Source organism: Neltuma alba, unplaced genomic scaffold (assembly GCF_004799145.2).
Source record: "Neltuma alba isolate B1F8T4 unplaced genomic scaffold, ASM479914v2 tig00004030_pilon, whole genome shotgun sequence".
Taxonomy (NCBI): domain Eukaryota; kingdom Viridiplantae; phylum Streptophyta; class Magnoliopsida; order Fabales; family Fabaceae; genus Neltuma; species Neltuma alba.
This window is the reverse complement of record NW_021633531.1, coordinates 176606-203466: the sequence shown is the minus strand read 5'-3', so window position 1 is coordinate 203466 and position 26861 is coordinate 176606. Positions and strand designations below refer to the sequence as shown.

Below are 26861 nucleotides of genomic sequence, written 5' to 3'. Positions count from 1 at the left end.
AAATCTTTTCTTCCCTCAATGATGAGACATGAAAAAAATATTTATACTTTTATTATATTTCTAGAATATCTGAGTTATTTAGATTTATTATCATTTTAAGATTTACTTAGATTTATTAGCATTTTAGTATTTTTATTATTAGGACTAGTTGTTATTATTTTCATTCTTATCATTATTAGTATAATTAGATCTAACGTTTTCATTTTATGATAGACTTAAATCATTAAATTAGATTGATAGTTATCGTTATTTCTCCCGAACTTTTCTTTTCCTATTCTATTTTCTACTTCTGCTTCTTCTTCTTTTCTTTCTCAAATCTTTCTCTTCTCTCCTTCTCTCTTCTTGTTTTACATCAATAACCAAACATAGGGCAAGGGAAACAAATAAGAAGGATGGAAAGGGGAAAGAACTCATAAGCGTTCCTCTATATATATAATCAACAAGCACCCTCAACAGGAATTAAGTTACTTTCTAAAGATATCATACCCAGCCTATGAAAAGCTGAATAATATTCACATATAGAGATATGCACAGTGTCACACGCTGTTAGAGTTCTTTCAACTCAACTCTGCTAATTAACTTCTGAAAACATCCCTTGCCAACGCTATACAAGGAAAGGAAGATATCCCGTCACTTGAGCAGAAATTGGAACTCACTGTATATACAAAGAGCATTCACCCAATAAGTGAAGGACTTTATTGGCCATATGTGCCTCTACACTATTTACATATCTCTAAGCCTATATACATTGTCGATGTAATCTTCTGCCTCCCAAAGGAATGATCCGAAAGCCGCAGCTTCCATGACCAACCTCCTCAAGCTAGAAAATGAAGTTAAAATGACATCATCACTCTCGACCAACTCACATTTCTCATTGCCGAAAAGAGCAAAACCATAACCCTGTATCAATTTCAGAGCCTCTTCAGATCTCAGATTAGCACATCTCTGCAGTGACCCAGGGTGAAATCCCATTAGATAGTCTTTCAAATCTACAGTTTTCTCTTCCTGCCTTTGATCAACAGACGACAGGTTATTCCTACGGCCAAAGATCATATCACTGAATCTATAATGAGAAAAATCATGAAATGAATGGCCAGTCCTACCACTGAAACAAAGATCATCATTACCCAAAGATAAACTTCGATCCAGGTGGTACCTCAATGCAACTGACTTCAGAAAGTAACCATATAATATCGAGGCAACGTAGATTTGGGCAAGCATGAAATGTCTAATCTTAGTTTTTGCCCAAGTCTCTCTCACGCTACAGTTTGCTTTCAAGCCAGTTAAAGTTGTTACATGTTCTTTTAATAAATCCAAAACTCCCAAACTGTGAATGGATTCTAGTTGCCAGTCCTTCGAAGGCAATATCTCTAGCCTACCATTATAGATGCATCTGGACAGCTTGGGAACCAAAGGAACCCTGATCTCAGAAAACTTGTAGAAGATCAGCAAATACATGATATCCAGTAAAATATTTTGACATTGATTCTCTTTTATTTCCGCAATCCTCCTGGCATCAAGTAAAACTTCAGGTCACTTGTCATTCAAATAATACATAGTAAGGAGCATTATGCATGCATCAGGGACTAAAGAAGTTGGTTACTATGATGTTTAACTGTTCAAGGCTATGACTTTAATGCCAAGCAATACCCAATTCATAAAGTCATCTTGAAACCACTCAAGGTCTACAGGTCAATAGATAATGTAACAACAAATAACCCAGAGATGAGAAATAATATCGGCTAAAACAGAGGAAGTCTGGTTTGTTGAAAAAAATGGATGCTGGTTGTACAACTTTGAAGTTTTGGGCTACTTTCATTACTCAAGTCGCCAGTGTTATGCATACACATCAGGGAACAAGCTCGTATCTCACTCCCAATAAAATGATTTATAGCCAACCCAGGAAATATAAGGCCCCTTGGTTACTTCACCAAATTTATCTACTGTTCTGTCCAAGAACAAAGAATCATTGAAGAAATAGTCCTCCATATGGTTTCAATATTCAGAGAACTTAGCAACCATAATAAAAAGTTATCTATATGTCTGATACTTAAAATTATAACACTCCAAATCCAAATACATGCAATGACATAAATATACCACTACCGGAATTTTGGCAAGATCTATTCCTTCAAATAATATCAAAAGCAGAGTTATGTCTCTCAATGGTAAGCAGAGTCACCATCAGTTGCAGAGCTACCCGTTACAAACGGACGCATAGTGCGCGAATAAAGAAGCAAGATTCACAATCAGTTGACTGAAAGCACAGAAAAGCTGAGTCGTGTGTGGGTGTGGGTATGGGAATGGTCTGAATAGAACCGCAAACCTGTGAAGTACTTCCTCATCAGAACCCGCACTAAGTGCCAAGCGGGCAATTGCAGCCTCTCGATCATCAGACAAAAGCCTCAATTCTTCGTTGACGGTAAGGTGGAACAACTGGCGATGGTTCTGCAAGACGCCGCCTAGAAACTTACCCACCGGCGTTTTAAGCTTGAGGGGCGAGTTCGAGCTCAACGTAGTGAACTCGCAGGGAGTCGCGCCGGCACTCGCTACAATCTTCATCGGCCCCCGGCCGCAGCGGCTCAGGGGGTCAAAAATACCATACAAGGGCCTGAATGGAGAAGAAACCACGGCCTTGTGAGGGAAATTACAGGCCAATTGGGGCTTAGGAGAGGAGAACAACGCTGAAGAAGAAGAAGGGATAATGAAGTTGGGAAGATGGCGGAGACAATTCTCCATGAAGAGAAGTCAAAAACAGAGAAGCTAGGATTGAATTGAAAGGAGAATGACAGCGAAAGAATAGTGATTGAGAGGATTAATAAGAGAAGGAAGGATCTGAGAATTGGAGCCTAAAGGGAGAGAAGTGGAGCATCGTGAGGAATGATTTCCGTGAGCAAATGGGAAGTGAAATAATAAAGGATAGACCCAATTGCAATTGGAGCATCGAAGGATTAGAATATCTTAAAAATTTATCCATTAAATTAAACTAATGTTGTTAGGAATTAGGAGGAGCTGCCTATATTTTTATCAATTTTCAATTTAATATTTATGTGTTTTTTAAATTAAATCTTTGATTTTACTCTATCAAGATCGTTAACTCTTACATATAAACTAAAAATATTAAAAGAACTAAAACTATAAAATAATTTAGCAAAAACTGCTAAAAGAAAACCATCCCGTGAAATATTTATTGGAAATTTGTTTAACTGCCTGCCTGCAAATCATCATCAGATACATAACCCTTTTTCGGCTGAAACATATATTTAGCAATGTGCAATTACCCAAAGAAAAGTTGTGTCTATTGAAGATGAGCTGCATATGCTCGATTTAAATTTTTTTTTAAAAGAAGATCTGAAATAAGGAATTTTTAGCAATTTTTTCAATAATTTAACATTTTTATTTAAAAAAAGACAATACTTATATTAAGTTTATTATATTCATTATGTCCAGTTTGCTGATTACACATGATCATTTGTCATATTTTTAAAATATTAACATTTAATAATATTTAATTATAAATTCACAAGAAAAAAAAAAAGGCATATCATATGTATAACTGAAAAATTTGACACAATACATATAAAGAATGTAACTTGAAGTTTTTTTTGCTTTTAAGAAATTATAATTTTATCTAAATGTTTGATAAGACATTTAAAATGTTATCCTCGCATACCTACATGGTTGTCTCTTCTTCTTTCCCCTTGGCCAGCACACGTATAACTGTCTCTTGGTTAAACGAAGAGACGACTGAATTGATTTGTCTATTTCATGGATAATTAAGATTTAATTTTAATCTTTTTTTTTTTTTGCCAGCATTTAATTTTAATCTTGGACATAGTGCAGTATATATATGAAAGGTTAACCATCACTGGCTTTGATGAGGACAAATTACATATTATTCTATTTGAATTTATCTAAGAGCAAAATGGATTTCATTCTTATCCACAAGATTCATTTGATTTGAATTAGGCTTTAGCCGGTTTCATATTAGTCCAATCTTTCAATGGAGGGAGGAAAAAAATACAAAAATATCTGTAAATCTCAATTTAAAATTTCAAAATGGCCTAATTTCTAGAAGTTTTTTTTTTTATGATGCTATTACTTAAATGCCATTAATTAGAAATACGAAAAATGAAAAAAAAAAAAGACTAAATGACAATATCTTAAGAAATACTACCTCCAGTTCTTGATATAAGAGTTAGTTTGACTTTTAATCCATTTTGCTCCTCTTACTTATTTATTTTTTCTAAGATAATCACTATAATAGTTGCACATCTTAAATATTTCATTACATGATAGTTTTAGCTGATATATATGATTAGTAAGAATATTTTAAGAAAATAAACACCTATTTATTAAAAATAACTAACTTAATTAATTTTTTAATTTATTTAAATTAGTCAACTAGTTCTTATATTACAAAACTAGACATAGTGATAACTTTAACTCATCCGCTGACAAAAAAATGTAACTTATCGAATGATACTTATGATTAAGGTATTAACAACCAACTAGCATTGAATTTCCTATGAGATACACGGGTAGAATTTACTTTATTATGAAATCTTTTTCTTTCATAGTAATTATGAAATCTTTGTCATTCTATAGTATCAGCACAAAAATATTACAATTTATAAACAAAAACTAGAAATTTCTCCCATGTGCACATTAGCATATTTAATTATATTTAAAATTTTAATAAATTGTATTATCTACTGTAGCTCAGGATTTATTTTTTATACGAGTATGATTTTTTTATTCATTCAAATAAAACTTGAATTTGAAATATGAAATTTAAAAGGAATAGATGAAAATTTAAATTTATTTATTTATTTCTCCATTTAAACCTCCAATTGATATTATTTAATTATGATGCTTCATATTAAATGTAATATATTCAAATCCCAATTAAGATATTATTCATATTCAAAATTAATTATTAATTTTTTATTTAAGCTTTCAATTGAAATTTTATTTATTTATAATGCTTCCCATTTAATTCAATATATTCAAATTTCAATCAATATGTTATTCAAATATCATAAATCAAATATATTCGGATCCAATAATGTCATACCTGATCCATTTTTAAATGAATTGGATATTACAGATTTTTAAAAATATAGTTGATGATTTGTCTAAATGTAATCAGTGGTTTTTTTTTTTTTTCATTGTAGCAATTATAACAAATCAATTCAATATAATTTATATGGATGTGCGAACTACTTTTAGAATGAACCATACAACATATCAATATGAAATAGAATGAAATGAAATATTTGATTGAAAACTTAGCAAACCCAAATTGAATATCAATGTCAGTTTCTTTTTTCAACACAGTTTTATCTATAGTTTAAAAAAATTCATCTTATTTTTAAACACGACTAAAGCTTTGTTGACTACTAAAACTATAAAACCACATCATTCACCTTAATTTAACGGTAAAAAACTTAGCAAGAAATAAACCATGGGACCTCCCCCAACCAAAAAACAAAAACAAAGTAAAGAGATGAAAATAAAATTGCTGTCATTTCTATACTTTGGTGCAATTGGAAGAAAAAACATGCCCTCAATGATCTAATCGACACCATTAAAATCATGGAGTTTAAATTTTGAATTTGGACAAGGAAAAGATTAAAATCAGTAGGTACACTCTTAGGTTGGTTTGCTTTCTCCTACTTTTGAGACAGGATTTTAGCACGAAGCCCAACATAGCGAGTCCAAATGCTAAATTAAGCCACTACGGTTCATATAACTAATAATATAGAGCATACAAGTTTAAGTTATACAGATTGTCGCATAAAATTCTGCGTAAATATTAATAGGAGAAAAAAGTTTCACAAGTACTTCTTTTAGTTCTAAATATAACACATATTTTGTAATATAAATTATATTATAAAATGAGTCTTATATTTAGAACTGAAAGAGTAATAATTTTAAAATTTGAAAGAAAAATAACTTTAACTTATCATATCATAATATGAATCAAGGCAATTGATAACTAATTTTACTTAGAACAATTAGGTCATTTTACAAAAAAAAAAACTTAATTTTAGAATACTCCCTAAAATTTTTATAGGAATTTAGACATGCATGGATTATTTTGGAATTATTATTTTTTTCATTAGGTAATAGGGATGTTCAACTTGTCCCGTCTTGGTCTCAGTCAATTCAGGACAAGACGACACAGGACAAAAAAATTTCTAGAAGAGAGGATTGGGGGTGGGACAAAACAGCAACCAGGATAGGACTGGGTGCAGGATGGACTCATCCATCCAGTCCCATCCTATCTGAGGGTATTTTTTAAAATTATTTATTAATAATTATTATTAGATTATTTAATTCACTTATTAATAATAATTATTTTTATAGTAATTTTCAGCTTTTAGGTTGTAATATTATCTCAACAAAATCTCTTTTCTCAATAAAATAATTTATAAAGACTTTATACATTGTTTCTTTTTACACTTTTTTAATATTATATAGTTGAACTTTTTGCATAATATTCTTTTATAATATTTTTATTTTTAGAAGCTTAATGAAAAACAAACAAACATTATAACATTAAAAAAAAATTCTTACTCAAAATTACAATTTTTTTAAAAAAAGAAACAGAATGTCCCGTCAGGATCAGAATGAGATGTAGATGAAAATCCTATCTTGTCCTCCATTCCTGCTTACCGGTCCCGTGAATAGCCTTACTAGGCATAGATCCTTCTATTTGGATGCAAGACCGCAATTCTATTTGGGGATAAAATACCTTGTGGTGGTCTTTTCTGTCTTTCTACCTTATTTAAATTGGGCTTGGTATTTATTTGGGTTTGTGAGACTATCACTCTTAATCTTGGGCCGTGGCAGTGGTTTTATATTTACTTCTGCCGCCCAAAAAGTTACTTCTATGGGTTGCGGAGGAAAAGTATTTAGTTCATGAAATTATGATTTTGCAATTGAAGGTAAACATTGGATATGACTAATAATTAATAATGAAAGATTAGCCAGTTTAGCTTTTCTTTTCATCCAAATAAAAACCATGCTGAACTATTCAGCCTATTATTGTTGTTGTTGTATTCCGCCGTAAAACATTATCGAGAGAAATTAGAAATAGATAACATAACATAATTGACTTTTTTTGTGTGATAAAAATTGACTTTGCGCGAGTGCGTGCGTGCGTGCGTGCGTGTTTCCTTGTTGCTTGTTGGCCATTATGCCTGGTTGTAATTTTCAAAATAGGGACCATGATTTCTGGGTCTGTGAGGAGTCGGGCTCTTAGGAAAGGAAGGAAAGAACAAGAATACTCACACATATATGTGGATAGTTGACTGTGAGACAAAATACTGAAGTTAGAATTAGAAACTGATTGTAATTAATTTGTTGGATCTTACCGGGATGTCATATGAATATTTTGCACGACCTAAGAATTGGAAGAGGATGATTAAACTGAAGTTGTGGAAGCTTGAAGTTTGCTGTTTCATTGGGTTATGGCATTAGGTTCCATGAAAGATAGTGAAAGAAAAAATAAACATTAAAAATAATCAAGGAATAAATATGGATAAAAGCATGTGGTTGAGTGATAATGTGACGTGAGGAACTTAGATTTTAGTAGCTGTCAGACTATTCAAGTGTCTTGTTTAATACTTGGCCATGTCAAATAATTGCCCAACTATCTAAGCCATGTTTAGACATAATGAAGGCTGGTTTGAAAGCTAATGGGAAAGCTGGAAAATTTACAGATTTAATGAAGATTTGCTGTTTAGAAGTGATATAAGAGGTGGAGTGCTCTTGTGTTGAGGAAATTGAGAGTTTGAGTGCTGGAAAGTGATTTAGATTTGATGTTCATGTTTTTAGATGATAAATAAGTACCTTAGAGGATTAAATCATGCTAATGATTTAAGGATGTTATTTGGTTCTAATAAAAGATAAGATTAGAAGTTTAAATGACAAAGAAGCGCGTGTTTAAGAATGATTGTTTGAATGTGGAATTTGAAGTTGGGCTTTTCAGAAAGATCGCTTTTGACATTGAAATATGCATCTGTATTTATATACATAAAAATGTAATAAATTGTGAGGATTTAGAAAGGGAAGACATTTCATTTGTCTTCAAATATAAAAAATAAATATAAATATATTGTCTAGGATGATCAACTATTAAATAAAAAGAAATAGAATTCATTAATAAGTCAAGAGAATTTATATCTTGATAATAAAAGGTAAATGGACTTAATATTGACCCATCTTTATATGAATCTATATTATAGGATTTAATATTTTTCTGAGTCCTCCAAGAAAAGAAATAAGAAAGAAAGCAGGAAAATACAGAAGAAAGGATTTTAGGTAGTGACTTTTTCCCTCTTATATACTTTTACCATAGCTTTACATGTATGTTTGTGCTATCGTACTTACATTCTTTAATGAATATCTATATGATGGATATGCTATGTGATGAATGATTGGTAGCTTATAAAGCCGTATTCAGGTAAGAGTATGTAATATTTGCTTTGCGTTGAGTTCACTCAGGTATAAGTATGTGATGTTTGCTTTGTGCTGATTTAGTTGTCATGGCCATGTGCGTTGCAAAGTGTGTATGTATGAGCATTGTTGATGAGAGTTGGTTGCAAAGCGTATTATGTATATATATGCAGAGCTGATTATGCTTGGTTGCCAAAGCTGTTATATGGATTGTTTGCATGCGTTTATAAACTTTGTATAATTGTATGATGGATTGCTATTATTACTAAGATTTCTGGAATCTCACCCTAATTTTCTTCAATGACATACAATGAAGAAATAGGGCTTAAAGGGCAAGGGAGTAGTTATCAAAGGAGTTTAGCATATTGGAGGTTGAAGTAATTAAGCAGTCAGTCGTCGAGTCTTGTTTTGATGTTTTTAGTTATGTTTTGGTAGCCATGTGTGGCTAAGTTTTGGTATATATCTGCATGTAATTACGTAAAATAATTATGCGCTATAAATACCTCTATAAAGAGGAGAGTGATGACTTTTGCAGCTGGCAGGTAAGTTCCATTGGCTTGGATGGTTGTATGACGATAGTTAGATGTTTAGTAATTTCAGTGCCGTCAAATATTAATTGTTTAGACAGAAGTTGCTTATCAATATTTAAGCGAGGGAATTAATTAGATATTTGAACCACTAAATAGATCATTGTATAAGATGTTTCAAAAAGTTTAAAATTTTTCAGAAAATTCCATTTCTTATATAGGGTCGACCCTTGTATTTGGGAGAAGTTTTACAAAAGAGTTTAATGAAAGTATTCTGTTTTTTAGGATCAAACCTGGTTTAGTGTTTGACAACTAATTAATTAACCATTCTGATATAGTTACAGTAGGCTTACTATATATTAAGATAAGTTTTCATTAATTTTTCATCAAATTAAACTTGCTATTTATGCACTGTATTACCTTCGATTTGTTTCCATTATATTTGAATCTAGATTTCAACACTGAATATTTAATAGTTTTCAAATTTGTAGTTGAATCGGGGATAAAGACAAAAGTGAAATATAAAATAAAAGCATAATAAATTAAATTAAATATAATTAAGCTAAGGGATGGAAATAATATTTCAAGTAAAATTAAAAACTTTGGTAGGGACACATCATACCATACTAACAAGAATTAAAAATGTGCTGCGATAGTCAAATGGAGACGATGGGAGGAGACGGCGATGGGACAGGTGCAAGTAACGGAGACGGAGGCAAGGGTCGCAATGACGGCGATGGAGTAGGAGGCCATGTTAGTGTCAAGGGTCCGGACCAAACCAAGGCGCAGATGACTTTTATGTTTGGCAGTGGCGGTGAATCGAAGGAGAAAAAAAAAGATGAATGAAAAGGAAGCCACGACTGGAAAGCGGAGGGACGTATCGATGTCCTACAAAGAGAAGCTTCTATCCCTAGGCTGTGGTGGTTTTCGTGTGAAACACAGTGAGAACGAAGACATAGCAAATGGTTGGGAAGCTTTTTCGGCAAAGATGAATGTAGAGGCTGACTTTAACAAGGGAAAAGACGATTTAGATGAAGCGGGCAACAACGGGCATGCACGTAAATCCAAATGCCTAGTCCTCTCAGTGACGGCTGAACAGTACATGGCTTGGTTCCAACCCTGGATGAAGTCGTTGATTATTAAGCTTTTAGGGGCCCAGATTCTGAAGCACATCCTCATTGAGAGGGTAAGAAGAATGTGGAAACCTCAACAACCAATGAAGGTTACCCTGCTCAGTAATGACCATTACCTTGTTTTATTTACACTACTACAATGATAATATTTTACTTCTATTTTGGATGATTTTTTACTTCTATTCTGAGAGGATATGAAAAAAAGAGATATAAAAAGCACTTTACTTTTTACTTTTGTTTTGAACAGAAAAGAAAAATGGTGTTATTTACGTATGTTCCTAACAGAAGTAAAAAATTAATCTTTTACTTCTGTTTTTTTTAAAACAGACGTAAATAACCTATTATTTGTTAGTGGCAGCTTCATCCAAGAAGAGAGTGAATTGGGTGAATTATAAAAAATTTTTTTAACGTAATGAAACAATGAAGTAAGTAAAACAGAAAAGATTGAGTTGGGAAGATTTCACAGCAGAACGAAGACACAGGATTTATACTGGTTCGGTCTCAACCACTTGACCTATGTCTAGTCCTCAGAACACCTATGAGATTTTCACTATGTTCCCAAGATTAAACGGGCTCTTGGCACCTCAGTACAGTAATTGATTTTCTCAGTCACTCCCCCTTACTACCCGTAAAGTTACAATCCTCTCAAGAATCTACACTCGAGTTACTCTTAGAAAATGAGTAAAGGAAGGTGTATCAAACTCTCTTACAGAGTAAATGAATATTAAACACTAAAGCTCGATAACAACAGAGTATTGAATGCAACAGTAAATTTCTCGACAAATGGTAGCTCGTGTATTCAATGCTTCATTCAATACCCTTCACTCCTTTTATAGTTGGAAAAGTTTAATTAATCGTTAGACTGAAGAGTTTCAAGCCGTTGGAAGATCAGTTGCATATGTTCAGCAGTTATAACGGTAGTTCGCCATTAATGCTTCTGACACAGTAGGTTAAAGGCTATTAAATAACCGTTGAGCTTTGTAATCTATAACAACCTTTGAAACAAGTAAGTCCTCTTCTTGAAGAAAAATTTGTGAAGATAACAGAACAAGTGATGATCATTGATTGTTATATAACAGTTAGGAAAGTATAGAATCAATCATCAAGTACTTCAAATATAATCTGAACTTACTTGATCGATGTCTTGATCGATAAATGGTTGATCGATCAAGTTATCGATTAAATATAAGGAAAAAGCTTGAGTCAAACATGTATATTTATCGATTAGATTATAGATCAACAGATGATCAAACAAGTGATCGATAAAAAGTGAGAAATGAAATCAGTGACCTCTGAAACGATTATGCAAGAATAAATTTTAAAGTTAACTTTGCCTTCGACTCTTTTCAATAGAGAATTAAGTCTAACAGGAAGGCGGAGAAAAATTTGAAGATAAAGAGATAGAAGATTTTGAAGAATATCGTGTATAGTTGTTATGAAATAAAGTGGTTCAATGATCGAACAAATGATCGAAAACTGTTTGATCGATCACATTATTGATAAAACTAAGTATAAGATAAATATATTTTCAAAGGGTGTTGATCGAATACTTTATCGATAAACGGTTGATAAGTGAAATGATCGATAAAAAGTTTCAAAGAGATTTTCACAGTGAAATTATCAAATATAAGATGATCGAGTAAATGATCAATTTATAATTAATCGATTAAGTGATCGATAAATAATCATTGAAATTTTATTTCAGAAAAGACTAAGAAAAACTTTAATCAATCGCGTTATGTGAAAACAAAAGTTGTAGATGTTTGGATAATTGATCATTTTATCAATAAATTAATGATCGATCAGATGATCTGAAAAAGACTTAAAATAAACAAGTGTAGTAAAAGTGATGATGATCGATCATTTGATTGATAAAAGACTAATCGATCAATTGATGGATTAAAAATCATGACAGACTACTTAAACAGAACACATTATCGATAAACCAGTAAGTTATCATGTAGTGTTAAAACAAGTTATCGATTAATGTCTGATCAATAAAGTGATCGATAAATGGTGAATTAATCAGGACAAAAAGTAAGTGCAAAGGTTTTACCATTTATCTATCTTCTTATCGATAACTCGTTAATCGATCAGGTGATCGATAAATGTTTACCAGAATTTTATGCCTTTTTCTGACAGTTGATCAGACATTAAATTATCAATTAATTGATCGATAATTTTTTGCAAGCTTGTATATTAAATAGTGTTAATGATAATCAATCAATTGGTCGATCAACTCATAAATATTGAATTATCTATCATGTTATTGATCAACCTTAGTACCAAGTTACAGAAACATTTTATCTGATACATGATCGATTAACTTGTGATCGATCAGGTGATCGATCAACTTACTAAACCAGAAATAACTTAAATTGTTATTATCAAAACCTTAAATTTAACATTATTTATCTCTGTTTTGACATAAAACAAAAGTTAAAAAAAATTGATTTTTTATTTCTGTTTTTCAAAGTGAGACTTCTTACTTCTCTTTTCCAAAACAGAAGTAAATAGTGGTGACTTTTTACTTCTTTTTTAACATAACAGAAGTAAAAAATTATCCTATTTACAACTGTTTTCTTGAAATAGACATGAATGTGCTCTTTTTTTAAAAAAAAATTGACTTCCTGAATACCACTTGCCATACTACTAACATGTCAAAAGAACAACCACAACAGCCACTTTCTAATAAGTTAAAATAGTCTAACATTTAAACCGGTCAACATTTTCAGCCAACATATATCAAGATCATGATTTCATCAATACATTAGCACATCAACTAACTAGTCAAAAGAACAAATTGCAAAAGTCAAAATTGATAACCTATTATCTCTAAACATAAACTTCATAAATCTCTAGACCACCATTCTTGAAGCAGTTGTTGTATCAAAAAGTCTCGGATAAAATCAATATCATCAACGGTGTATGATCAGCCATTATCAAAAATCTGTAAATTGACAAATGAACAAATTTAAACATATGAAGAAAACAAAATAAGTAACAATTCAATTTAAAAATTTAACAACTATTACAAAACTAAAATTATATTTACTTACCTCTTCAAAAATGGAGAAATACGTAAGGAAACCAATACCTTCAACTAAAGACGAACCCAATACCTTCACTGTGCTCTTTCGTTGACACAACCATGTCAAGTTCCGTAACTTGATAATCACACATTAATCCTTAATTACCTTCTTGCATTACGTCAGAACGGTTCAAATGAATTAATAATGAAATGAACAGGACATACTTCAAAATTGTTGCTCCTTGTTACTCGTGCGTGCTTTGCAAGTATCAAGCCTTGTTCAACAAATTCTAGTCAATGTCCAAGTAGCACTTACTTCAGCAACAAATCAAATGCTTTTGCTAAAAAAAATAATGAAATTTTTCAAGAAAAAGGGTTTGGATTCAAATATGAAAAGTTACAAACAAATTCCAGCAAGTTTTACTTTGCTTAAGCAATGCCAATTTCACCAAATACAAGCAAGGAACACTTGAAAACAAGTCTGCATAGATTTAAAATGACACTCAATCAACTAGAAGAGAATGAAGAAATATTTATTTTGTTTCTTTTCTAAAGGTCTCTTATGTGATCTAACAAAACAAGCTGACAAGTGATGATTCAAGGTGTTCTAACCCTTCAAGGAACAATTAGTCAAGCAGTTTTATGGTAAGAAAATGAGCAACAACAGCACAATTAGATTCGGATGATTAGCTAACTCAAATCTCAACAATTTCACACTTGTGACAGCAAACACAGTAGCTCAAAATTAGTAATTTGACAATAGAATTAGCGTCTACAGAAACTCAAAAATTTTCAGCAAGATCAAGGCATAAGAGTTTAATAACACCAATGACCAATTTCAGTTCAAATCTGGAGATTTCACCAGACACCATAAGAGCACGAGCATTATCTAAGGAATAAGCTCACAGGTTATTGAAGCTATCTGTAGAACAGGAAATAACCAAGTCTTGTAACAAGTGAACTCAATCAAAGTTGGCAAACTGAGGAGCTACAGAATTTGAAAACTACATATGAAGCAGAGTACCTTAAAAGAAAGTTGATGACAATACAAATGAATATTGCTAAAAGAACACCGTGAACAGATGTTAACGTCTTCTAGGAAATTAATATAGTAACAGGCTTGATTGATATGAATAACAAGCTTCTACTCTCAAGAATCACCGCCAATAATAAGATTGAATCTGTTTGGTGAATGTTAAGCCAAAAAATATAATTCCATTGTATTGATCTGATCTAACTAGTTAACAAAATAACTCTTTAAAAATTAAGTTCTCATGCAACTGTGGGTAGATTCATATGGTCTTGACATTGATCTGCTATCTGATGATCCCTTCAACTTCCTTAAGCATTTTATCACGATCCTCCCAATAGCAGACACTACAATTTGACACAAGATTACCTTATTAGGTCCCAAACAACTTATGAAATGCAACTTTACAATAATGGATTGGCTTAGAAATTAACCAAAGTGAAGTTGCCACAAAGACAGCTAGAAAGGACCAAGCATTACAGTATATATATGTGCTCAAGTAAAGAGAATCAAGACAGAATAAGTTTAATCCTAATACTCCAGAACAAGTTTATAGATTGCAGTTAAAGGTTCCCTTCATAAAAGGAAGTCATCAAAAAAATATACTGAAGGGGAAAATACATTTTTTTTCCGATACCTGAAGTGTGTGCAGAAGATCTCAAGTAGCTTCGGGAAAGTCTGGACGAAGCATCAATGCTAGTCTATAGCTCTTTATCGCAGCCTCTACATGTCTACTATACAACAACCAAAACACAGGTGCTGAGAGATCAATTGGGAAGTAAAATCCACATAGTACAAAGAGAAGATCCAATCCTCTTGCTGCACAAACGTATTATTAATATAAGGAAATGATTTAAAATAGATATCATATAATAGAAGAAGTTTAGATATATACTAACTCTGATAAAGCATCGATACTTTAATACTTCTAACAATCCATCTGGTGTCTTTAATTTAACCCTTTTCTCAGATTCAAAAATCGTGCTGCTAATATCGTGCTAGATAAATTGCCTTCTACTTTTTCCTTTTCCACCTTAGGCAAGAAGCATTAGGGCATGATTCTAAAAGTTTCTTTGGTTCTTCTTCGATCAACCATTTGACCAAAATAGAGAAGAGAGTCTGCGATTTCAGTCCCTCCTCCATCAATCCACAATCGCGACTCCATCTTCCAAAATCATCATCTTCCTCTGACCATCGGCCAAAGAATGAAGGAGCAGACCTCGTTGAACCAGTCGGCAACAATGAACTAAAAGCCTTCGACTTCATCTCCCATCAACCTCACAAACCCATTCAGCCAAACCAGAACCATCAACACCTTGATCTCTTTAATCTTCATCACCGATGTGTGTGCGCACATAGACAAAGAGGGGTCACTGAGTGTGCGCGTGCTCAGGGAAAGAGGTCGGGCGGAGTGTGTATACGCAGAGGGGCGAGTGGAGATGTTACGGTATTTAGGGTACAAATAGAGCTGAAGAAGACAAAAGAGAAAATAAGTTACAAAAATTTGGGTTAAGGTGCGCCCGCACTCTGAACTATTTATCCAGGTACATCTAGTGATTTAAAGTAATTTTGAGTGCATCCAGTGTCCTAAACTAATTAAAATGGTGAGTCCATATCCCAAGTTAACAGAAATGTTATGTTTAACTGTTACTTTCCTAACTTAGTTTAAAGTTGACCTCAGCTATTCTAAATGGTAGACAAATGGACATTTGATATGTATTATTCTTACTCAAAATTGAATTTATTTCCTTCCTCTTCTTCTAAATAAATTGACTTTTGAGTAAGAATAATACACATCGGGTGTCCATGTGTCTACCATGTAGAATATATGGAGTCAACTTTAAGCTGAGTCAGGAAAGTAACAGTTAAACATAACATTTCTGTTAGTTTGGGATATGGATGCACCATTTTAATTAGTTTAGGATACTAGATGCACCCAAAATTACTTTAGACCACTGGACGCATCTAGGTAAATAGTTCGGGGTGTTGGGGGCATCTTAACCTTAAAAATTTTAGAGAATATTCTCGTCTCTTTGTAGAAACAGAGGAGAATACTCTGAATTCTTGTCTGGTTTTAAAAAACAGACGAGAATGCCTTTCTTTTTTCTCGTCTATTTCAAGAAGTGGACGAGAAAAGTGACTTTCAGTGACTTTTCTCCTTTGTTTTTCAAAATAGGCATGAGTAGGAGAGGGAAAAAAATGTATTTTGTTGTAGTGTTACTAACAAAGAAGATCGGGACTATGCATTTTAAGAGGAACCTTGAATGATTGACGATCACTGCCTCCTAGTGAAACGTTGGAGACGCAACTTCAATTTATGAAAGGCTGATAATCAACATCGCATCGCAGCATAGATTCGTACACCAGACCTCCCGATGGAATTCTATACTGTCTAGTCATTGGGAATAATAGGAAATATGATGGGTTAAACCATCAAAATAGAAAGGTCCACATCTATACATGATAAGAGAGGCTTTGCTAGGATTTGTGTGGAAATTGACCTCTAGCAGCCTCTACTACCTGCATTCACGACCTGGGGTGAAGATCGTTAAATAATCTATAAAGAGCTCAATCAAGTGTGTTTTCGTTACGAGAAATATAGGCACATAAAGTAGAATTGTGCCGAACTCAAATATTGCACTAGTAAGAAATAAGGAAATAATGGATTCTATTGAGAAGAATGTTGCCGATAGCCTAAAAAAGGCTAGGGACCCACTCATCCAACAGGGAGGTGTAACGTACTTAAAAAAATAAACAAATAAAAGGAAGTAATTAAATTAAGTTAAATAATATTTTATTATATTAAAAAAAAACACCCCAACTTTCCACCGAATTCAATGGAAAGACTGGGCAGTTAGTCAAGAACAAAGAAAACAAGGGGAACAAGTATTAATTGAAGGAAGAAATAAGGGGGACATTAAATTGAATCTGGAAAAAATGGGAGATGAGGTAGTTGGAAGTTGAGCGGAAATAGAGTGATAAGAGAGGAGAGATAGAAGAGGAAGAAGGAGCGGAAGAAGAGAAAAGAGAGTGAGAAGCAGAGGAAAAAAGAGTGAAAGCTAAGTTACAGAGTACCTGACAGTTTTGAAAATCATTTAGATACACAAAACTATTTCTTTTTGTCAAATTTTCTTTATAAATATTTCCTATATATTTATAACTTTATATTATTAATATCATTATAATGTGAGAAAATTTTATTATTTGGGTATAAAGTAAATATGAAGTTTTGACAATATATGATAGTAGAAATTTAAAGATATATTATTAAAGAATTTTAATTGGTTTATATTTACTCAATGACTGTTTTGAGAATTTTAAATTAAGATTTTAGTTGAAAAATTTGTTATTCGAAGATATACAATATTTTTACCGATTAAATTTAAGTTAAATAATTTATTTGAGTTATTGAATATATTATTGAGGTTTTAATCGGTTTAAATATTGAATAAGTTAAAGATATATTTTTGAAATAATTTTTGAAGGCTTAAAAAATTGTAAATTGAGAATTTTGTAAAATTAGATAAAGCTACAGTTTGTTTATAATTTAAAGAAGTTGTTTAGTTTGAGAAAAAATTTTAAATGAGATTATAATAAATAATTGAGAATTTCAATATAAAATATTTATATATATTGGGTAATAAAGATATATTTAATTAAGTTATTAAATTTAAATAGTTTTATATGAAAATTTTATTGTCAAAATAATATTATATTTACTATAAATAGCAAAATTTGGGAGAGTTAATATATTTATGTAATTTTAGTTTAGAGAGTAGTCTTAAAATTTTAAAGTAGTTTTGGAGTAGTTCTAAATTTATATTAATAAATATTTATGTGCAATTTTATAGACTCTTGAGAATTTTGGAGTAATCTTTGTAAATATTTGTAAGTTAGAATATCAGGTAACTCTGAAAATTCTTTCATGTACATGTGAATTGTGTATGATTATATTATGGATTTTGCTAATTTTTATATTATTGAAATATAATATTATGATTTTTCAAATAAATGTTTTGATATGTTACTTGATTTTGTTAAGATTTATTACTTTTAATTATGATCAGTATTTAAATTTATTGATATCCATGGAATTAGCATGAGTTGCTGTTAAATAGTACAAAAATTTTATTATTATCTTATTTTTAATAATATACTTGAGGACGTACTTATGATGTAACATTATTTGCACCTAACATATGCATTGTTGGGCGAAAGATAGAAGGAGATTTGTATGGATATAAATTACTACATGGTATACCATCATTCAGTGCACAGTAGATGACACTTGTCAGGGCTTCTTCTTCTATGTTTTCCTTTGGCCGGGAATTCAATAAAGCTGTGAGACATGTGACACCTCCTTATTTTATTTGCAAAGGACGGGAGCCATAATATGAGTTTGAGCTCTATATCTTTGGCTGGATATATCTCTAGTATTGGTAAGCTTGGAATAATTCAGTAAAATGAATTAGTTCCTATTAGACTATGTGTTAGCCTATGGCTCCAGTCAGCAATATAAGGGTGGACAGTGATATAAAGGAGGCAGCATATTGCATTATTTTTGGATATATTGGAAAAATGATATTGGTATATTGTTGAATCAGTAATGAAATTGAGTTAAATATATCAAATCCGTGATTTTTTTTATATATACATATACACATACATGTAAATGGATTTTTGGTTTATCATATATGGTTTGTTTGTATAGGTTAGAATTTCAATCGTTACTAAGACGTTTGATCTCACCCCTTATATTAATAATTTTCAGGCGAAGGATCTAGTAGGAATCAAGAGAAGGCACCAATAGAGTGAGCCGTGAAGGCTTCTATATTCCTCAAGCATATGCTATGTTATATTTTTATTCGCCATTACTATAAGGCTTTAATAGTTTAATTTGTTGTTATGTCAGAAATATTTTGAAATTATGACTTGCTTGGAGTATTAGTAACATGTGGATTTTTAAATGAAATATTTTATTGGGTATATAGATATAATTACGTGAGGTGTTACAGAAAGAATATCCAGTTGTGCTCAAACACTGTCGAATAGAAACACACCAGAAACAATTGACAGCCACCTAAGGCTGCAGATGCTGGTGGAACGAGATTTTTGGAGGCGAGTTAATGGGGCGGATAAGAATGGATCTGGTAAAGGAAATCGGGCAACAAATCAGTCTAGGATGAAGCAGAGGGATGAGTCAAGGACGGAGATTATGACCGAGAAATCAGCTAATATGGAATCAGTTAGAAGAAGGAACTTTGGAAAGGATGTGATAAATTCTGGCACTTGGGTCAAGGTAGGTTCAAAAAGGACAACTGATGATAAGCCCAAAGCACGTGGAAAAGAGAATAAGCCCAATCCAAAACTAAAAAATGGCCAGGCTCCAAAGGACATGCTCATTAACACGGCCAATCCGTTTACCGCACTTCGAAAAAGAAGCCCCTGACCAGCCCCAGGTCCCAAACACCATAGAAAGAATAACTACTATGATAGGATATGATTGTATGGATACCTCACTGCCTCCTAAACCAAACTATCTTAGCGCGACAAACTTTACGCCTTTAAGGATTATTACAGGAGTCTCGGAGCCCCCCTCCTCAATGAGTTGACAACCAATATTAATAATTTGTTGGCTATAGTGGATAATGTCCAGGTGGAGGACAATAAAACAATATCAAATAATCTCCTTGTTTCTCTATGAATTTCATGATATGGAACTCAAGAAGCACAGGTGCAAAGACATTTCCTAGCTTAGTGCATGAAACAATGAAATACTATCAACTTAACTTCCTTACACTAGTGGAAACTCGTTCAGACAAACAAAAAACAGAAAAGTGTATAGGACACTTGGGATTTCAGGACTTCACTTTTATTGAGTTGGATGGGTACAGCAGAGGGAGTCGGTGTTTATAGAAATCTGGGGTCAATAAGGTAGAGGTCCTTAAAAAGCACAGGCAATTTATCTACTTAAAGATTAAGAATAGTTGACATGGCATCTTTGTTGTTGCCATAATTTATGCTAGTCCAAATATTGTGGCTAGGCGAGGTCTTTGGCATGAACTTCAGCGCATTGACAACACCATGCAGGAACCTTAGATCCTTGGTGGTGACTTCAACGCAACCTTATTTGAAACTGAGAGAGAATCTTCTTCCTCACATAGGGTCTCGGTTGATAGGGACTTTTATAGATGGTATGAAGGGAGTAATGTGCAAGACTTGGGCTTTGGTGGGCCACTATTCACATGGAAATGGGGCACGATGAAAGCTCGGTTATACTGTTATCTTGCTAATAAAGCATGGTGTCAACTCTTTCCTCATGCTAAGGTAACACATCTTCCACATTATAAATCTAATCATTGCCCCATTCTTCTTCATCTTGACCTGTGCAGAGAACAGTCATAGCGTCCTTTTCGTTTTATTAAGTCATGGGTCCTTCATGATAACTTTAATGAATTTGTTAAAGACCAAAGGAATAATGATATGGACTGGAACCCCAACCTCACGCAATTTACTGATGCATGTTGTGTGTGGAATGAAAACGTATTTGGTTATATCCAGGGACGAAAGAACAAGCTCTTGCAACAGCTTGAAGGGGTAACAAGGGCTCTGGCTCCTGGGAATAACAATAATTATTATGACAAACTCCAAGTTGAGATCTGCAAGGAGCTTGAAGGAGTTATTGCACAAGAATCCCTGCTCTGGGCTTAAAAAGCATGATTAAATTGGAATGTACACAGAGACAAGAACACCAAGTTCTTCCATTCCTTTGCAAATGGACGTAGGAAAACTAACCAAGTAGATGCAATTTTCCTTGATGATGGTAGTTGGAGCTATAACACAGGGGAAATAAAGCATAAAGCCACGTTATTCTTCTCTTCTCTTTTCCAAGAAGACACATCGATTTGAGATGCTCTATCTTGTGGACTTTCATATCCGGCCATTGATGATATTCAGTCGAGGTGCTGTGCCAGTGATGTTGATGAACTTGAAATTAAAAGTGCTCTCTTTAGTACGGGCCCCTTAAAATCACCAGGGTTGGATGGCTTCAATGCTTTATTCTTCTAGCATCAATGGGATATTGTTAGATTGTGAGATTTGTGAAGTTTTTATTTGCCAATCCCCAATCTATTTGTGAGATCAATGGGACCTTGATTGTTCTTATTCCCAAAAAAGACCCTCCAAAAAATTTCAAAGATTTATGCCCTATAAGTCTCTGTAATGTGGTCTATAAGGTAGTAACAAAAATTTTGGCAAACAGGATGAAGAACTTTATGTCCCAAATTATATCTGCTAATCAATGTGGCTTTGTTTCGGGACATCATAGTTTTGATAATATTATCATTACTTAGGAAGTCATGCACTATATGCAAACTATGAAAGGAAAGAGGGTTTATTTAGCTATCAAGATTGATCTTGAAAAAGCTTACAATCAGGTTAACTAGAACTTTGTTAAAAATTGTTTGAATGAGCTGAACCTCTCGGAACACTTTGTAAGGATTATTAATATGAGTATCACCATGGCTGAACTCCAGCTCCTCTGGAATGGCAGCAAGGCAGAATCTTTTCACTCTTCTAGAGGAGTACAACAGGGAAATCCTATCTCTCCTTACATGTTTGTCATTTGCATAGAGAAATTGACCCACTTGACTCAAGAAAAGATGGAAGGCAATGAGTGGAGACCAATCAGACTCACTAAGAATGGCCCCCCTTGCTATCTCATTTGTTTTTTGCGTATAATATCCTTTTATTTGCTGAAGCCTCCTTGCAACAAGCTGAGTTGATCAATAACTGTCTTCATTCCTTCTGCGCAAGTTCTGGGCTTAAGGTTAGTATTTCTAAAACTCGAGTTTACTTCTCCTCTAATGTGAATCATAATAGATGCTCTGAGTTTAGTAGATGTTTGGGTTTTAATCAAACAACTAATCTGGGGAAATACTTGGGCACTCCCCTACATCACAAGAGAGTTAGCATAGAGACCTGTCAGGACACTATGGATAAAGTCAAAGCAAGGCTTTCTAATTGGAAAACTAATTCTCTGTCCCTGGCAGGTGAATCCACTTTGATTTCCTCTGTGACATCGACCATCCCAAATTATGTCATGCGAACGTCTCTTCTGCCCCCTACCATCTGCAAAAACTTTGATAAGCTTAGCCTAGGAATTCTTTGGGCTAGTACGGAAGAGAAAAGGAAGGTGTCTTTGGTAGCATGGGTAGTACGGAAAAGAATCTGAGCTTGATCAGCGTGACTACTTTGAAACTGCTCTTAAACTCAAGCAGGAAGCCAACCTGCTCAACATCCGCAACCAGGCAGGTACATTCTAGTTAGAATTAACACTTGGTCATATCTTAGTTTTGTTATCATCTCTGATGATAATTAATGAGGTGAAAGATGATGAATATGGCAAAATCTGGTTGCAAGCATTGAGAGGAATTGGATTTTCTTTTCCAGGGATTAAAGCTGACGATGGATTGTACAGTTTAGAGAGAATTAAAGAGGCTATAAAGAAGGGCGTTGGGTTTACTCCTGGAATTGAGTGCAATGTGGATTCAAGACACAACAGCCAGCTTTATCAAGTTTATCTGTCGTGGACACTTCTGGGTCAGACTTTGTTGAGTGCCCTATTCTTCCTGCAAGCAGATGTAGTTCACAAGTCCAGCTTCCCAAGTCTCAAGACAATTACTAATTACAATGAAAAATAACAGATTGCTACAGAATACGTTTTTAATTTGTCAGCCTCCTCCATCTTTAATATAGTCTCTGGATTGTTTCATTCCCATTCTTATCATTTACTCCAATAATCTTATTGATGAGTTGTGGCTAAGCTACTCAAACACGAGCTCGTATACCAGATGCTTGTTCCTTGCACTTGAGTTATCAATCATCATTAATTCTATCTTTCTTGTGTTGAAGTCTTATTTGGTACGTTGCATGTACATTTAATAAGGGAAAAATATTTCAAGTTTTGTGCATGAACTTAGGGAGAATATTTACTGCCATGCCGAAACTTTGACTTCATAAAGAAAGACTCAAAAGTGATTTGTTTTAACAATGATGAGCCCAGTGATGAATAACGAAGGCTTAGGCGAAAGAATAAAATAATCAATTCATATAGTTTTCACAATAACTAGGAGCAGTGATCACAATTTAAAACTCTGGCCTTCTGCATATCCATATGCGTAAATTCAGAGATCCGAAGTTTCCAGCTTGTAAAGCCAATGGTTTTAGACTTCGAGAAAGTGGTTTGTTCATTCCAAAGTGCTTCTACTGCCTATTTATCCACAGTTCAAGACAGTGAAGAAGCCATCAAATACAAAACACACCGATAGCTTCCTTGTTCAAGTTGAAGAAAATCAGAGGAAACTATACCAAAGAAGAAGAAGTTCATTTGCTTGGCTCTGCTTCTGGCTGGCCATTGCAGGTGTTGAAGCTCATGGCTATGGAGTGTGTGGGAAGTTCAGTCCATATTAGAATGCTCACATATGTTCTTCGTCACTATGAAAAACCAGCAAATTAGAAGACTTAACTGTTCCTGTCTCTGCAAAATGCTTCGGGCCTCTCTCTTAAATTTTAAAAGAATGCTTCGATGCTTTCATCAATTTTGATGCTTGGAAATATTCAGACATCAACCATCACATCGCCTCGACCATTCCAAGACGTTGCCATATCATTCATCGCCCCCACTAGTGCACTGACACAAGCCTTATGAACTACTAGTCACCTACCAAGCTACTGTAATAAAGTGTGTGACTCTGTGTCTTTAACTAGTGCTCATTATAGTAGTTCATTATTAATGAGATTAAACATGTTTCCTTTCGTTCAAGCTGCGAATAGTGTTTGATTCGTTGAGTTTGAACTGGTTTGTGTTTTTGTTTTAATCTCAAAGATGTATTCACCACAAAAAAAAATAAACTTTAGATGACGACTTTTGACGGCGATAAAAAAAGTTGCCATTGAAAGTCCACTTTCAACAACGACAATAAAAAGTCGCCGCTAAAAGTAAAACTTTCGGCGGCGACAAAAAAATCACTTTTAGCATGATACTAAAAAATTCGTCGTTGAAAGTCTACTATCTGTGGCAATTTTTTTGTCGCCGCTGAAAGTCCACTTTTGTAGTTTGTTTTTCACTGCTGAAAGGTGTACTTTTAGCGGTGACTTGTTAGGGTCGCCGCTGAAAGGACACCTTTCAGCGGTGACTTGTTAGGATTGCCGTTGAAAGTAGATTTTTAGTGGCGACTATTAGTGTCATCACTGAAGGTCTGAGTTTTAGCGGTGATATTAGAAAAGTATAATCTAATAATATACTCCTCCAATCCTTAATATAAGACTCATTTAACTAATTTGACTAGATTAAGGAAGTTAGGTAAGTTAGTTAACTATGAGAAATATAACACATTTTTCCTAAAACACCATAATCATATTTCTTAATACCCTCTCTCCCTCTTCTACTTGATTATAGTTGATAGAGTATCTATAGGGACAATTTAGAGAAAATTGATAAATATAAGAAATGAGTCTTATATTTAGGACCAAAAGCAACTCAACAATTGGGTCATATATTAAGGACCAGAGGATTATATTTTATTTTACAATAATAATAAACAAATTCAGTCCAACTCAATGGCAGGACGATTGGACACAAAAGGAGGTGGTCACAAATTCGAACTCTGAAGAAGACGCATTTAAGGTGAAAATATTTGAGCGGTAACGTGGCAAGGAGGGGCGACGTGGCATGAGAGTGGTGGTGTGGCAATGACGTGGAGGTGGCCGATGATGACATGGAGGTGGCTAGTGGTGATATGGCATCCTGTCGGTGATGATGTGGTGACCAGCAGTGATGAGGTGGAGGTAGCCAGTAATGACAGGGCATCGACGGTGATGACGTGGCATCAGTAAAGCCAATTTTTCTTGGGCATCATTTTCAGCAGCAACAAAAAGTGGCCTTGAAAGTCACTTTTGGCGGCGGTTGCCACCAAAAGTTCTTTTAGCGGCGACAATAAGGTCGCGCCAAAACAAGCTATTTGTCATTGTGGAAATTTCTAAAACTTTCAACGGCGAACTTTCAGCGGCGACTTTTTTTGTCACCGCTAAAAGTTTTCAACCGTGATTGCTACAGTAACGACTTTTTGTCGTCACTGAAAGTCAATTTTTTTGTAGTGATTGGGTTTCATATATAAGTGGACTGTTTTTCTCTTAATTATACCAATAGGGTGACGAAATTATCTAGCGTTTCTTGTTTGAATTCAAATGGAAGAACTAGGCTTATGTATCAAATAATACTCAAATGTTACTTTCAATATTAAACATCAATTAACTGCATGAAAAAAATTAGTTGAGTTATTGCCTATATGTGCCCCGGTTTGATTTCAACTCTATTTAACACCCATACATAATAATGTAGCATTATGAATTTTATTTTTCAAGGATCGACCAATCTCGGATAAAATATTGGCCTCCTTTATCAAATTTACTACCTGTTTCAAATTTAAGAAGAAAATTATGAATATTAATACGAAGATTAGGAGTTCAAAAATGGATGATGAAAAAAAAATTCTATATGAAATAATTTTATTTCTTATAAGAAAATACATTATATAATATTTCACTTTTATTGGAGCCTTTGATAAATACTTCAAAATCTATCCGTGAATACTGAATTTTCCCTGTTAATTTTAACAATTTATTTATTAGTAATTGCACAGTTAAGGTTGGCAAAAAATGTCATAATTAAGATATCCTTGTAGAAAAGTGCAGTTAATTTATCTGATTCAACTAGCGGTGGTTGAATTAATTAGGGACATGGGCTCAATTTTCATTAAACAAAGTCGCAAGGTAACATATATCAAGTTAACCAAGTACTGGTCTTCTTCAAAATAGAAGAAAAAATGTATGGATTTTTAAGTTAATGAAAATTAAATTTGTTGTGATAATAATTTAATAAAAGCACACAATATATTTTTATTAGAGCATATTATATAAGCGCTTAAAAATCTACACTTAAATATTTTCCCATAGAGGAGAACAGATTACCAGAGACCAGAATTATCCATTTTTATAGTGTCTTGGGTAAAAAGAATAAGTGTTGGCTTTCTCCTTCTTTAACTGTCCCCGGATTATTTCAATCCTATTCTTAACAATATTAATTTATTTCAATGCATGATTTGATTGAATTGTGGTTATCTAGGCTACTCAAACATGAGCGTAAGGTCCTGGTGCTCAAGTTAGCAATATATATACTTAGTTGTGTTGAATTTTTATCAAATTTGAATCAATCTATTGAGAAATGATCCTCTGATATAATGTAAGACCTATTTCGTTAATTTGATTAGATTAAAAAAGTTAGATGAGTTAGTTAATTATAAAAAATATGACATGTTTTTTCTAAAACACAATAATTATCTTTCTTAATATCTTTCCACCCTCTCTTATTTGATTAAGGTTGATGAAGTATCAATAGGAATAATTTAGGAACAAAATGATACATCTGAGGAATAGGTCATATTTAGAATCAAGATCAATTCAATACTTAAGTCTAGTATTAAGGATTGGAGGAGTATTAGTTTATGTCCGTGAACCAGAAAACTTGACTTCCTATGTGAGAAAACAGAATCAAAAGTGCAATAGTTTAATAGTGTTGAGCCCATTGACTCGAAGGAAATTAGCAGACAATGGAA

General features: G+C 33.3%; 1 protein-coding gene and 1 pseudogene across 2 annotated transcripts; one reads left to right on the top strand and one right to left on the bottom strand.

The window, feature by feature from the left end:
* Nucleotides 1-489: 489 nt before the first annotated feature.
* On the bottom strand, nucleotides 490-24629 carry LOC114743443 (UV-B-induced protein At3g17800, chloroplastic-like). Of its 2 annotated transcripts, XM_028931653.1 has the most exons (4): nucleotides 24619-24629; nucleotides 10945-10950; nucleotides 2327-2835; nucleotides 490-1510 (listed from the first exon to the last, which is right to left on the bottom strand). In XM_028931653.1, the coding sequence occupies exons 3-4, from the start codon at nucleotides 2737-2739 to the stop codon at nucleotides 724-726; spliced, it is 1200 nt and encodes a 399-aa protein (XP_028787486.1). In that variant the 5' UTR covers nucleotides 2740-2835; nucleotides 10945-10950; nucleotides 24619-24629; the 3' UTR covers nucleotides 490-723. The 2 variants fall into 2 exon arrangements, with proteins under 2 accessions (XP_028787486.1, XP_028787487.1); XM_028931654.1 differs by lacking the exons at nucleotides 10945-10950; nucleotides 24619-24629 and having other exon boundaries at nucleotides 2327-2882.
* LOC114743449 (ribonuclease 3-like) lies at nucleotides 21708-22873 on the top strand (annotated as a pseudogene).
* Nucleotides 24630-26861: the final 2232 nt, after the last annotated feature.